Source organism: Podarcis erhardii (genome assembly GCF_964252035.2).
Source record: "Podarcis erhardii genome assembly, chromosome: 7".
Classification (NCBI taxonomy): Eukaryota; Metazoa; Chordata; class Lepidosauria; order Squamata; family Lacertidae; genus Podarcis; species Podarcis erhardii.
Genome location: NC_138511.1, coordinates 58161164 through 58172995, shown reverse-complemented (window position 1 = coordinate 58172995; position 11832 = coordinate 58161164). Strand labels below are relative to the sequence as shown.

The window sequence follows — 11832 nt, the reverse complement described above, 5'->3', positions numbered from 1 at the left end:
AAGGATGCATTACGTGTGAAAGAAGCTGGAAGCCTGAACATGTCTATCAAATAAAGCTGAAGACCACACCAGGTGCCCATTCCTTCTGCCTTTAAAACTAAGGTTTATTTTTTATGAAAAAATTGTTACAGGAATCATCACCCTGTGAGCTGTAAGTGTCCTTGAAGCACCCGCTCCCATGGAGGAGGGAAGAACAGGCACACACGCAACATGGGAGGTCTGGGGTGGGGTGCGTCGAGCCAACGTCTCCTCTGATCACAGCAGGCCTTGGCGCTTCAGATCTTCGTAGGTCTTCTTGTTGACCACGTTCCCACTGGAATCCTCGTATTCCTCCTAGGTTGACAGAGAAGCCCAAGTGTGGGGAAAACCAGGAAAGCAGTACCCGGGCCCTAAGGCGAAGGTCTCCCCCACCATGGAGACAGCAAAGCGCTGAAACCCAGAAGCTGCTGCCACAGGCAACAGAAGCCTCTGCAGGCACCCTGCCAGCCCTGCCGCTGGGGGAGAAGTGGAGCGGCATCGGCCTCAAGCGGCAAAGTGGGATGCACTGCCTCTGCTGAGACTCTCTGAGGAGCCAATCTAGTCCAGCCTCCTTTGGCCAATCAGGTGCTTCTGGGAAGCCCTGAAGCAAGGCAGGAGAACAACAGAGAGCATTCCAGCACCCCTCTATGATGCATCTGAATATGGAGGCTCCACTGAGCTGTCATGCCCTGTTTCTGACATTCAGCCCCGAGTGCTGTTGCTTATGTGGCTGAAACAGCCTCACCCAAACACAAAAGGGAGGAATCAGTAGCCAAGGGAGAAAACCAATGCACTGAAACATGTTTAGACCAATGAAACCCCCCAGCTAGTTAACTACATGCTGGGAGTGGGGCAGGGACACACAACAGATGCCTGTGTAGGAGGGGAAATAGGGTGGACAGTTATGGAGGAAACAGCCAATCTAGACATGGGAGGAACTCCTCTCCACCCTGGGACATTTCCCCTGGTCACATGACTAGTAACAACCAATAGTTCTTATCCCCCTTGACTTCAGTGGGCTTTGCTAGCCAGCACCAGCCTTTGCATTCCCTTTGCTAAACATTGGGGACCTCGGTAGAATTTGGCATGGTGACCAGAGCTGAAGGCACACACACCACTAACCCCCGGCCTGGTCCTCCCAGTCCCATTCCGAACAGACAACTGCAAGGGATGTCCCAACCCAGCTTACTTCTGTGTCCGGCTGCCACCTCTCCGAAGCCTTCTGTTGCTTCAGCTTTGCCCACACTGTAAACACACATGCACAAACTGTCAGAGGCGACTGTCAACTGCTAGCTCCCAGTCACAACCCAAGATGCCCAGGTGGAGGGATAGCTGCTACTCTGCTTGGGGAAGCACCAGAAGCTGTGCACCCCTGCCCAACCAGGGGTAAAGGATCAGGCTCCTGCCACACCATGAGTTGCCCCTCTGAGAAGCTCCACCCACCCAGTCACTCTGCTGATCCTGGCACAACAGCAAAGAGGTAAACAAATCACAGAACAAGCCAGTAGCTGACAGAGCAGGTCCATCACTCTGACAGGATGGCCCCCACCCCCCACAATGTGAAACTGGCAGCCACAGGCAAACCCAGGGCCAGGAAGGCAACTTGTGGCCACTTACATGAAACAGCATCTTCAATCTGTGTGACGTTGGCAAAGTGAGCTGTGTTGGGGATTCCCAGGCATCGCATTCCATGGGCATGGCGCCATTCCTATGGAACATAGAGGAGCATCAAGGCTTGGCCATGACGGAGCCAAAGTGCTCCAGAGGGAGGGGGGAAGGAGGGCAGAGAAGAGGCTGGCCTGTGCCACTGCCCTCCATGCAGAACTGCCACACAACCTGGGTCTCAAATAGAAGGCTAAGCTAAAAAGCAGCCAGTTGGGAAGGGTCCCCCTCCCCATTGCACAGTGGGGGCTCTGCAAGTGTTAAGATTCGAGGGCTGCTGCCTAGCAAGAGCCCTGAACCTTATGCAAACTGATAATTTGTTTTGAGGCCCAATCAAACACACCCCCCCCCAAATAAATATTGTGGCACTTTCCAGTGTCCTACCGCAAAATGTCGTTGGAAAGCTTTGGGCCCACGGTAGGTGTAGTTCCCACAGATCTCACAATTGTAGTTGATGTTCAGGCCGTGGAGCTTATACAGCCAATAAGGGATGGGCTGGAAGGCAAGGAGGTGGGGGGGAGGGAGAGAGAGAGAGTGAGCACACAAAGCAGTCGCTTCCTCCCATCCCCTGGGGTGTGCTGCGAGCCCCAAAATGAGCTGGGCTTACTTTGCCATCCCACCCAAGGGGCAAGTTCTTGGGGTTGTAGATGATTTCGTTCTCTTCGTCTTCACTCTCACTCTCGCTGATCTGTTCCTCCTCCTCCTCTTCGCGTTCCTCACCAGTCCGTGCCTGCTTGCGCTGCACATTTTCATGAGTCAGCTGCCGCTGCTCCTACAAGGGGGTGGGAAAGAGAGCCAGTGAGTACAGTAGGAGGCCTACTGACCCACAACAGAACCCCAATGGCTAGGGAGAAGGATGGGAGACAGAGCTTACCCCAAGAATCTCCACGTGCTCGTAGATCTGAGCCTCCAGGAAAGCCAAGTCCTTGTTCCTCTCAGTGTCCCTGTCAAGGAAACGGCTTGATGAAGGGATAATGATACACACACCCCAGGAGGACCCACATGGGTCGCACAGCTCAGGTTGCTAGTCAAAGCTAAGGCCAAGGACAGCATCTCTCCCACCCAGCCACTGACAGAGAAGGAAGGAAGGAAGGAAGGAAGGAGCTGCCCCTCTGCAGGAAGGTGATCTGAGCAGGACATGTTCAACTTCACCCCAGCCATGGGCCTCACCGCTTGCTCCCCTTTGTCTTTGGGTTCTTGGCAAAGAGAGAAGGGTCAAGGGCCTCCAGAGACTTGCCCTTGGTGCTGAACAGCCTCTGAGCACGTTCCTCTAGCGTCCTAGAGAGGAGGAAGAGAAGAAATGCATTATGTGCTTGTATCTCCAGATCTGGACAAACCCAGAGCTCATCCAAAAAACCAGACCTCTCACATAAGAACATAAGAGCCTGCTGGATCCGGCCTGTGGCCCATCAAGTTCAACACCCTTTTCTCACAGTGGTCAACCAGATGCCCCAGTATGAAGATCACAGGCAGGAATTGAGTATAAGAGCACTCTCCTTTCCTGTGGTTTCCAGCAAAGGGTACTCAGAAGCATCACTGCCTCCAACTGTGGAAACAGAGCATAGCCATCAGGGCTAGTAGCCATCAAGTGTCCTCTCCTCCGTGAATTTATCTAACCCTATTTTAAAGCCACCTATGTTGGTGGCAATCACTGCCTCCTATGGAAGCAAGTTCCTTAGTTTAACTCTGTGCTGCATGAAGAAGTATTTTCTTTTAATTTCATTGGGTGTCATACATGGGGTCCAGTAGCAACAACACCCTCCCCCACAGCCAGCTCTAAACAAATCCTTTACTTACCCACCACATTTCAGACCCAAAGCCAGCAGTGCAGATTTCAGCCTGTCCAGTCCAAGGGAGGCCAATTCCTGTGGGAGAAGCACAAATGCACAGAGGTGTAAGTTAACCATCTCCTTTCCCTCGTCTAGCTGGGCAATGGGTAGCAGGAGCCTGGCCAAAGTCCCCGCACAGCACAGAGAGCAAAGGCGGCAGCAACAACTGTTCTGGAAAGCTCAGAAGCTGCCTTATACAGAGGCCGACCACTGGTCCATCTAGCTCAGTATCGTCTACACTTACTAGCAGCAATGGTTCCTCAAGGTTTCAGCCCTAAACAGAGATGTCACTGGGGATCAAACTTGGCACCTTCTGCATGCAAAGTAGGTGTTCTGCCTCTGAGCAGCAGCCCTTCCCCTCCTGCTCCCTTCCCAGCACCAACAAGACAGGCTCAAAAAGGCAAACAAACCTCCCAGGAAGAAAAGGCTGACAGGTCCAGGTGGGCCCCAGCATGGGTGAGGGCGCTGCTGGTCTCTTTCTGCCAAGAGACAACAAGAGGGTTAGTGGCTCAAGATCCCCCAAAACACAGTCCAAAGCTTTGGTGGCCAATTACTTAGAGCTCCTAAGGTGGTTCAAGGAGGCTGTCAGCAGAGACCTGCTCCATGAGACCATGATCTTGCCAAACCTCCAGCTCCCACCCCATCCTGGGCACTGCTCACCGGCCAACCAGGGAAAGTGCCGTTCTCCCACTTCTTCTCAAATTCTGCCTGGATTTTGCCAAACAGCTCGTTCTGGTCCAGCAATGGCTTCACTCGGTCTGTATAATCCTGCAGGTATTCTAGGAGCATCTCCAGATACCTGTATCAATCATCAAGGGAAGAGAGGGATGAGGTGACAGCCTCATACTCAAACAATGCTCCTCACCCCACTGCAAGGAGCCCGCCAACAGAGATCCTACACAGAAAGATGCCAAACAAGGTTTATGGTTCTTTCGGCTTGTTACTAAGCCCACGTGGGTGACAGAGAAAATCTGGTCACAATGGATTTTGGGGGGCATAAAACAACTTGAATGGCTTTAATAACCTTAGGAGCAGAACACAAAAAAATAGTCCAGACTGATAAAGATACATTAGAGGCTTTGGAAGAGTTTAATGTCTGTTCTCTCCCCGCCCCCCCCCAAAAGTTCTGAGTTCTCACCTCCTGTATTCAGCATTTTTCCTCTCCTTAGGAATGTCAAAAAGCTGGTCAAAAGTGGACAGGTATGTGATATAATCCAATTTCTGCAGAGGACAGGGAAAAAGAGATAATTAACTGTGACTTCATGCAAGATCCCAATGCAGGCACTGAATCGTTTCCTAGATAATCCCTACTCCCTGCCGCTCACCCCCTTAACTGCATTCCATTAGGCAGAAGAGGGAGACAGAAAGGCCAACTATGTTGGTTCAGCTGGGACCACCTGCCTCCATTTTGCTCTTCCCAGAACTGTCTCCCTGGTTATTAAATATTTCTGAAGCTATTAAGAATTAGTGCTTGAACACCTGTTGCTTCCAAATCCTAGACAACCTGGTTGGAAATCTCACCTCTGAGGACTTGAGGTTAATGTACTTGAGATAACAGTCATGCAGGTCCAAGTAGCGGCCATATCCTTCTTCATCAGTGAACTCCACAAGGTCTGCAGAAAACAAATAGAGACAGACAACTCAGAACTGGCATAATGAGGAAGAGAACTGAATCCCCAGGCCAAGAACAAAGAGCATTTCCTCTAGCTTGGCTACAGTGCAGATGAAGACAAGCAAGTAGCAATCTTGCAGCAATAGGTCCTCTGCCCATTTGTTCCAACTATCTGGAAAGTGTAATGGGCATCAGAATAGGAGGCCAAGCAAGGGGTTATGCCAGACAGGTTAGATTTAAAACTTACTCTGAGCCTCTTCACTGGGATTCTCCCGGGCCTTCAAGAGCTCCTCAAACTCCACCGACATCGGCACACAAATCTACAAGGGACAGATTACTACAGGTGTTTAGGATTAACAGGCCAGATAATGAACAGGTAATAAATGCAGTGATACCTGATCCAAAATACATTAGACCTTATGCTAATAGTTAGACAAGACATGAAGGAAAGAAATGTTTGCAAAGAGACAACAGAAGATTAAGGGAACAGACATATTACAACAGTGGTTCCCCAAGTGGGTGGTATCGCCTCCTGGGGTGGGGTGGGGTTACTTAGGGGCTGCTGCAGATGTGCTTCTACAAGCATGTTTTCCGCTTATTTATGATTGACCAGGATAGAGCCTAGAATGAAACACTTTCTTCACTTCTTACTGCTTATTTCTTTTACTCTTATCAATTTTGAGGCAATTTCTGATTGATATCCTGCACTATTGACAATGGTTCTTGTTGCATTTCCAACATCATATTTGGTGGAATGTGATTTTGGTGTAGTCATCCAACTTCTCTCCAAGCAAAGAAATCAACTCTTACAAAGCATGGAGACTTAAGGCTCCTGCAAAGTGACTTTAAACCAGACATTGGGAAATGGATTTCACTTTATTAAGTCTGTCCATCACATTAAGAGTTTACTGAATAGTAAAGTAGATACTAAATGTGGTAATTAATAATCTTGCTAAATAACCATCAGACTTTGAAAAGCAAGTATTACTGGATCAAGTTCATCAATTCTGTTGAATTAATTAAGATAAATAGTTTAATTGGCTTTTGAATAAGTGTGCAATTAACTGTTACTGTTTTGCATTTTATTGTTATTATCTTCTTTAGTGAGTTGTGCAAACCACTATTCTGAATAATGCTTTTTGTAAGGTAAGGAGGCACTGGAGGTGAATTTATGGAACCAAGGGGGAATTAGAATGAAAAAGTTTGGGAACCACTGCACTACCAAATTTTGGGAGGCAGACAAGGAGAGAAGTTGAACAACTGCCTAAAGGTTTTGGGAAGAAAAACAATGTGTATTTGGTGCATAAAAGGACAGCATGAAAAGAGGTAGTGGAGATTGCTTCTAGTATGGAAAGATGCATACAGGAAGCAAAGTTCAAACTAGAAAATATAGCATATAGGCAGTCAAGACAGTCACAGACAGTCAAGTCACTTTAGCAATACCAGAAGCAACCATGAAATCCCAGGGTCTTCAGACCAAGTAGGGCAACTAGTCAGTGGTGCTACTCCTTGAGGATTCATTACACACACAACCTCACCTCATTTGGGTGTTTCCGATGGAACTCTTTAATCTGCTTCAAACGATTGTAGAACTCAGCAAACTCATTGGGCCCTGAAATGGCACTGAGTTCTTCCTTCCGCAACCTATAGAAAACAGGAGGAGGAAGCCTTTTCAGATCGGCTAGCAGGATTGCTTGCAGAAGGGGAAAGAAATGAGGGCTCTGGCCTGATTGGTGCTGCACATGGAACAAGGACAACAGCAGTGCATGCTTTCTGGATTTTAAGTGTTCCCCCTCCCTTCCAGTATCCATTCAACTGGAGGCCCCCACCAGGTCCTGCCAGCTCAAAGTCTGCTGCCCCCTCCTCAAAGTAACTGCCAGGTAACAAGACCCTTCTTACCCGTCTTTGTCGTCGTACAAGTCTCTCAAGTTGCCGCTCACCTCCATGTATCTCTGGAAGGAAAAGAGGGACAGGGCCCACGAGTCAGCCATAACAGCTCTGGTGGCAGCAGGAGGTGGCTCCCCAAGTTTGAAGGGGCTGGGCTTTATGGTAAAATGGCAGCAGAGCTCCCTGCCCACCTTGCACCATCAGCTGTCCCTTCTGCCTCTCTGGTTGTCTTGAGGCACTTACTGCTCCTGCATCTTGTGTCACTGAATTATGCCTCCTACTTGCTTTCCAAGCTTTCTTAGTGCCACCTATGCCAATGTAACCAATGTCAAATGCCAATCATTTGCTACAGGGGAGAGTCTGCTGGGACCATCAAGAGGCACCAGCTTTCTCACCTGCCTTGTCCCCTCCCAGCCCCACCTGGAACCCTTATAAGGCAAAGATGATGACTTAAGCATTCTTATCTCTTCTTAAGGTTTGTTTTAGGGAATGCTCTTTGCCTTTTTGGCAGGAGTGTGGATATGTTCAGTTTTCAATCCTGCTGGAATCCTTCAGATATGTTATCATTTGCATTTGCGTTGTTTTGGACTTGCTTTCTTGCATTTGTATATACCCGTTTATTCTGGGCAGCCGCCTTGGGAGCCTTCTTAGTTGAAAGGCGGCATATGAATAAACAGTAAGGTAAAGCCCCCCTCCCCACAAGACAAGGCCCGGCCTACTCACATCCTGCATGGCCCGCGTGCGGTGGTCCGAGTTGATCTGGTCTCGAAGCTGCTTAGAGGGAGAGAGAGACAAAGAGGGATGAGGGGGGAGCGGGTCAATCGCGGGTGTGGGGCGATGCGGGGCCGGCGCCCCCAGCCTCCCCTTCCCCCTCCTCACCGTGGACTTCCGCGTGAGCATCTCCTTGACCATGACGTCCATCAGCCGCTCGCGCTCCTCGTGGTAGCGGCGCTGCTGCTCCAGGATGGTCTCCATGGCGGCGGCGGCAGCGGCAGCAGCGGAGGAGGAGGCCGATATTACGACTCGAGTCCCGCTCGGCGGGACCGGAAGTGGCGAACCCTCAAAACCGGAAGCCACTCTTCCAGCGGTCCCTCGCAGTTCCTTCCCCGGCGCAGGAGAGTTCCGGCGGAAACACTATGGGGGTCGGCGCGGGATGTGCAGAGGCGGATGGGGCTGCTCGGGGTTGGCGAGGGTGGGGGACGAACCCTCGCACCGCCCCTTCATCCGCGAGCGACATTAACCCTTGCAGAGCCGGGGGTGAAGGGAAGAGGATCGTGCCCAGTTTTGTGACCATTCCGACACGCGAATGTCTCGTGGGGTTTGGGTTAGAGAGTCGCCCATTGTTTTTATTTTTAAAGAGATGGCTGTTTCGGCTCCTGCTGGCCCCGGAAGAAGCCCCCGTTGGGCCAGACGTGATAAAGGAGACACGTGTGTGTGTGTGTGTGTGTGTGTGTGTGTGTGTTTTGGGGGCGCCTGATTAAGTGATGAGACAGGAAGCTCTTTGTGGGGGTACCCCACTCCCCTACTTGCTGCGTGGCGATTGCTGGCGCCCAACGGGCCAGGAGCCTTTCAGGGACACCCTGCCGGAGGACCTTCCCTTGCAGCAGGTGGGATGAGGTGGGGATGGGGTGTGCCTCAAATCAAGCTGTGCCCCGTCCTGGGCTTGGTGGAGCACGGAGGGAAGTAGCGTCTTGGATTCGGCTATTGCCTTCAGTGGGAGGTTCATGACTTTCCCCATCCCCAGCAGTGGGGCGAAGCTGCCCTGTCCATCGATGTAGCAACCCCTGGCGGAGGACGGGGATGCGCGCGAGCAATACAGAACTCGTGATCGCCCAAAGTTGCCCTCCAACTTTGTGCCACAGTAGCAGTGCCTTTTCTTCCTCATAACTTGTAAATGTCAGATGCTTGCCTTATAGCAGGCACGTCCAACAGGTAGATCGTGATCTACTGGTAGATCACTAGACATCTGCGGTAGATCACTGGCACCCCCCAAAGAAGCTAAACAACTTTGTCTCCCCTAAAAAAAAGCTCAACATTACTGCCTTGCGACCACCAAAAAGGGGCTTTCCCCCTCCCTAAAAAAACTTTGACCTGAACCCCCAAAAAGGGGGTAGGTCACTGCAAGTTTTTAACTTTGTGAGTAGATCACAGTCTCTTAGGAGTTGGCCACCCCTACCTTATAGCAAGGAACATTTTTTAATTTTAATTTTAGTCTGAGAGCTGCATATAAGTGCCCCATTCCTGGGCACTTATTGCTCACCCATATTTCTTCAATGAGTGTGAAAGCAGCAGGGGGCATTTTGACTGTGAAGCTGAACTGGCTCATTCTCTGCCGCCACCCTGTACTCCACAAAATGGCAAATTGGTCCCTTCCCCCACCTGGTAATGTTCTGACAAGTTTGCTAGGGGCTGCAGGGGTGTTTATGGAGAGGGGGCTCAGGGGGGCCAGGGCACATTCCCACACTTGTTTGTCCTGGAAGTTATAAATAGGGTTGACACATAAATTGTGTCCCATAAATAGGGACACAAAAACTTTTTTGGGGGGGGGGGGAACAAAGTTGTTGAGTGAAGGCAGGCCGTAAATTTGTACAATATTAATTATTAAATTCAAAAGGGATCCAAACCCTACAAAAAAAAAGCCTTCTGAACATTTCATTAATATTATGGTGGGGGACTAGCTGGAAGATCACTGTTGAGGGCTCAGAGGCTCCTAGACTTTCCACGGGAATTCTCTTTGCATAAGCTCTCTTCTCTTCACAATGGAGGCCAAACCACCCATCACTATAATGATAAAAAGCACAGTCACTCCCAATCATAACTCTCACCAACTTCCTGCTGAAACAAGGTGCTGTCTGCAGCAAACCAACAACCTACTCTTGTCCCCTCCCTTTGCTACATATGAGTAACAGTGTTAGAAACTGAGATAAGAAAGCTAGGAGCTGAATGGCACCTTAAACCTAGGTTACGGGCACACTTTTTATAACAAGAATACAAAGCTGAAAATAAATGAACTGCAGTTAAAATATTATGTTCATTTTTCACGTGGTGTAGTCCTTCCCTTGCCCATCCCCCTAATATTCTTAAGAGAGTTTCTCCTCCAGGATGATGCTGCCCAGCCATGAGAGTGACTGGCCAAACACACCTTTCAAGGATCACTCCCCCACCCCCGTAATTTGCAAGAGGACAGGGTGTGTGGGTACACACACAGTCACTGCCATCTCCCCTCCCCTCCTAGCTTGGGGTGGGAGTGGGAGAGGCTAAGTCATGATCACAGCATTGTACCCAGGTGGCACAATCTCCCTTCTCTCCCACTTCACACACATTTAACAGTATGCTGGCTCAGGAACTGTGTGCTCCAGTTGAAATTCCTCCCTTCTGCTTATCCAGCAGGGAGGTTCACCCCATTACCCGCAGAAGTGGCTGAGATGCTCCTGCATGGGGTTTACCTCTTTGCTCTGTCCTTGGCAAGCGCCATGACAGTTAAGGCAACATGTTAAGACATTCCTAGTATTGTTTGTAGCGGGAACACATTAATCCACTGCCCCAGGCTCAGATGCTCTCCTGGGATTCCTGATTGGGGCTCAGCAACTTCATTCCTGTGTCTTTGCTGCTCAGAATCACCTCCATCCTGGATGCTGCTCAATAAAGGCTGTGAACTTGCATATTTGTTGATAGGGCATGATAGAGAGGGATTGGAGTCTGAAGGGCTCAGGCACTGTTAGGGGGCAACGCCCCACCCCCACGGCCCCATCTCTTGACCCATTCTCCTCCCCTTTAAAAACTTCATTTAAAAAACCCAAGTTTTCTTCCAGGGTGGCTGGGTGAATTGCAAAACACAATGCAGGTGAAACCACAACCATCCACCTTAATTTGCCCAGAGGCTGTGGCTGCAGAGATGGATGTGGAAGAGACATGTTTTGTTGCAGCTGGGGCAGATGAAGGTGTCCAGTTGTGCTGCTGCAGATGCACCATGGTGATATTCAAATGTGTGGGTGTAATGGGTCTGTACCCCAGTCCTTTAAATTCTATAGGTTACTTCCTGTTCTCCCCTCTCAGGTTCCCTGCAGGCTTCTCAAATCACTTGTGGGCAGCAATGAAGAGTCATGCTGAGATGCTGCCCAGCAGGGCAGGGCTGGCCAATAGGGCAGAAGAGAAAGTGGTCATAGGGTGGGGGGAGAGTGGGGGGCTAAATACAGGAGCCAGAAGGTTGGTCTAATCAATGCTCACCTGATGCGCTTAGGTACATATGAATGAAGGGTGGGTGTCCTGGTGTGGGGTCATATCCTGCATGGGGACCTGTGACCCCTGCATGACAAACACGAGCTCTTCTACCTCTCCAGGGTGCCAGCCCTTCATAATCAGGAGTTAAGGCAGTGGGGCAAGGGGTGGAGTAGCAAAAGCCTCCTTCAGTGCCTGACTCCTGTGTGCTGCTGTGGCTGTTAGGAACCTGCCCTGTGGAGCTGCTGGTATTGTGGCCTTGATCTTTCTCTTTTGCCCCTGACTAGAGGTCCCCCCCCCCAAGATATGCCAAAGGTGAGTAGGGGGCAGAGGCTCCATCTCCGTCCCCAGCTCCCCAGACAAGTGCCCAACAGGAGGCATGCTACAGCAGCTGTTGTAGGGTCTCCTGTCCCTCCCATTGGCTCCTTGTCAAAAGACTTTGCTTCCCTGAGTGGGTCTTGAGCCCTTGGCCCAGAAGGGCTGTGGGATCCTTGTCTCTTGCCTCCTGTTCCCCCTATGTGTGGAGACAGACAGTAGCAGGTATCAGCTGTGAGGCGGGTCTCTCTGGCAGGGGTGTGTGTTCCCTATTGTGGTAAGTTCATGCTT

At 50.4% G+C, this 11832-nt stretch overlaps 1 protein-coding gene across 1 annotated transcript; it reads right to left on the bottom strand.

The window, feature by feature from the left end:
• Nucleotides 1-75: 75 nt before the first annotated feature.
• Nucleotides 76-8074, bottom strand: SF3A3 (splicing factor 3a subunit 3). Its single transcript, XM_081871624.1, has 17 exons — nt 7888-8074; nt 7732-7779; nt 7021-7073; nt 6660-6765; nt 5369-5441; nt 5031-5122; nt 4648-4730; nt 4170-4308; nt 3920-3988; nt 3478-3545; nt 2851-2958; nt 2555-2624; nt 2288-2452; nt 2065-2175; nt 1636-1726; nt 1208-1263; nt 76-333 (listed from the first exon to the last, which is right to left on the bottom strand). Exons 1-17 carry the CDS (start codon nt 7981-7983, stop codon nt 256-258), a joined length of 1506 nt encoding a protein of 501 aa, XP_081727750.1. The 5' UTR covers nt 7984-8074; the 3' UTR covers nt 76-255.
• Between the last annotated feature and the right edge of the window lie 3758 nt (nt 8075-11832).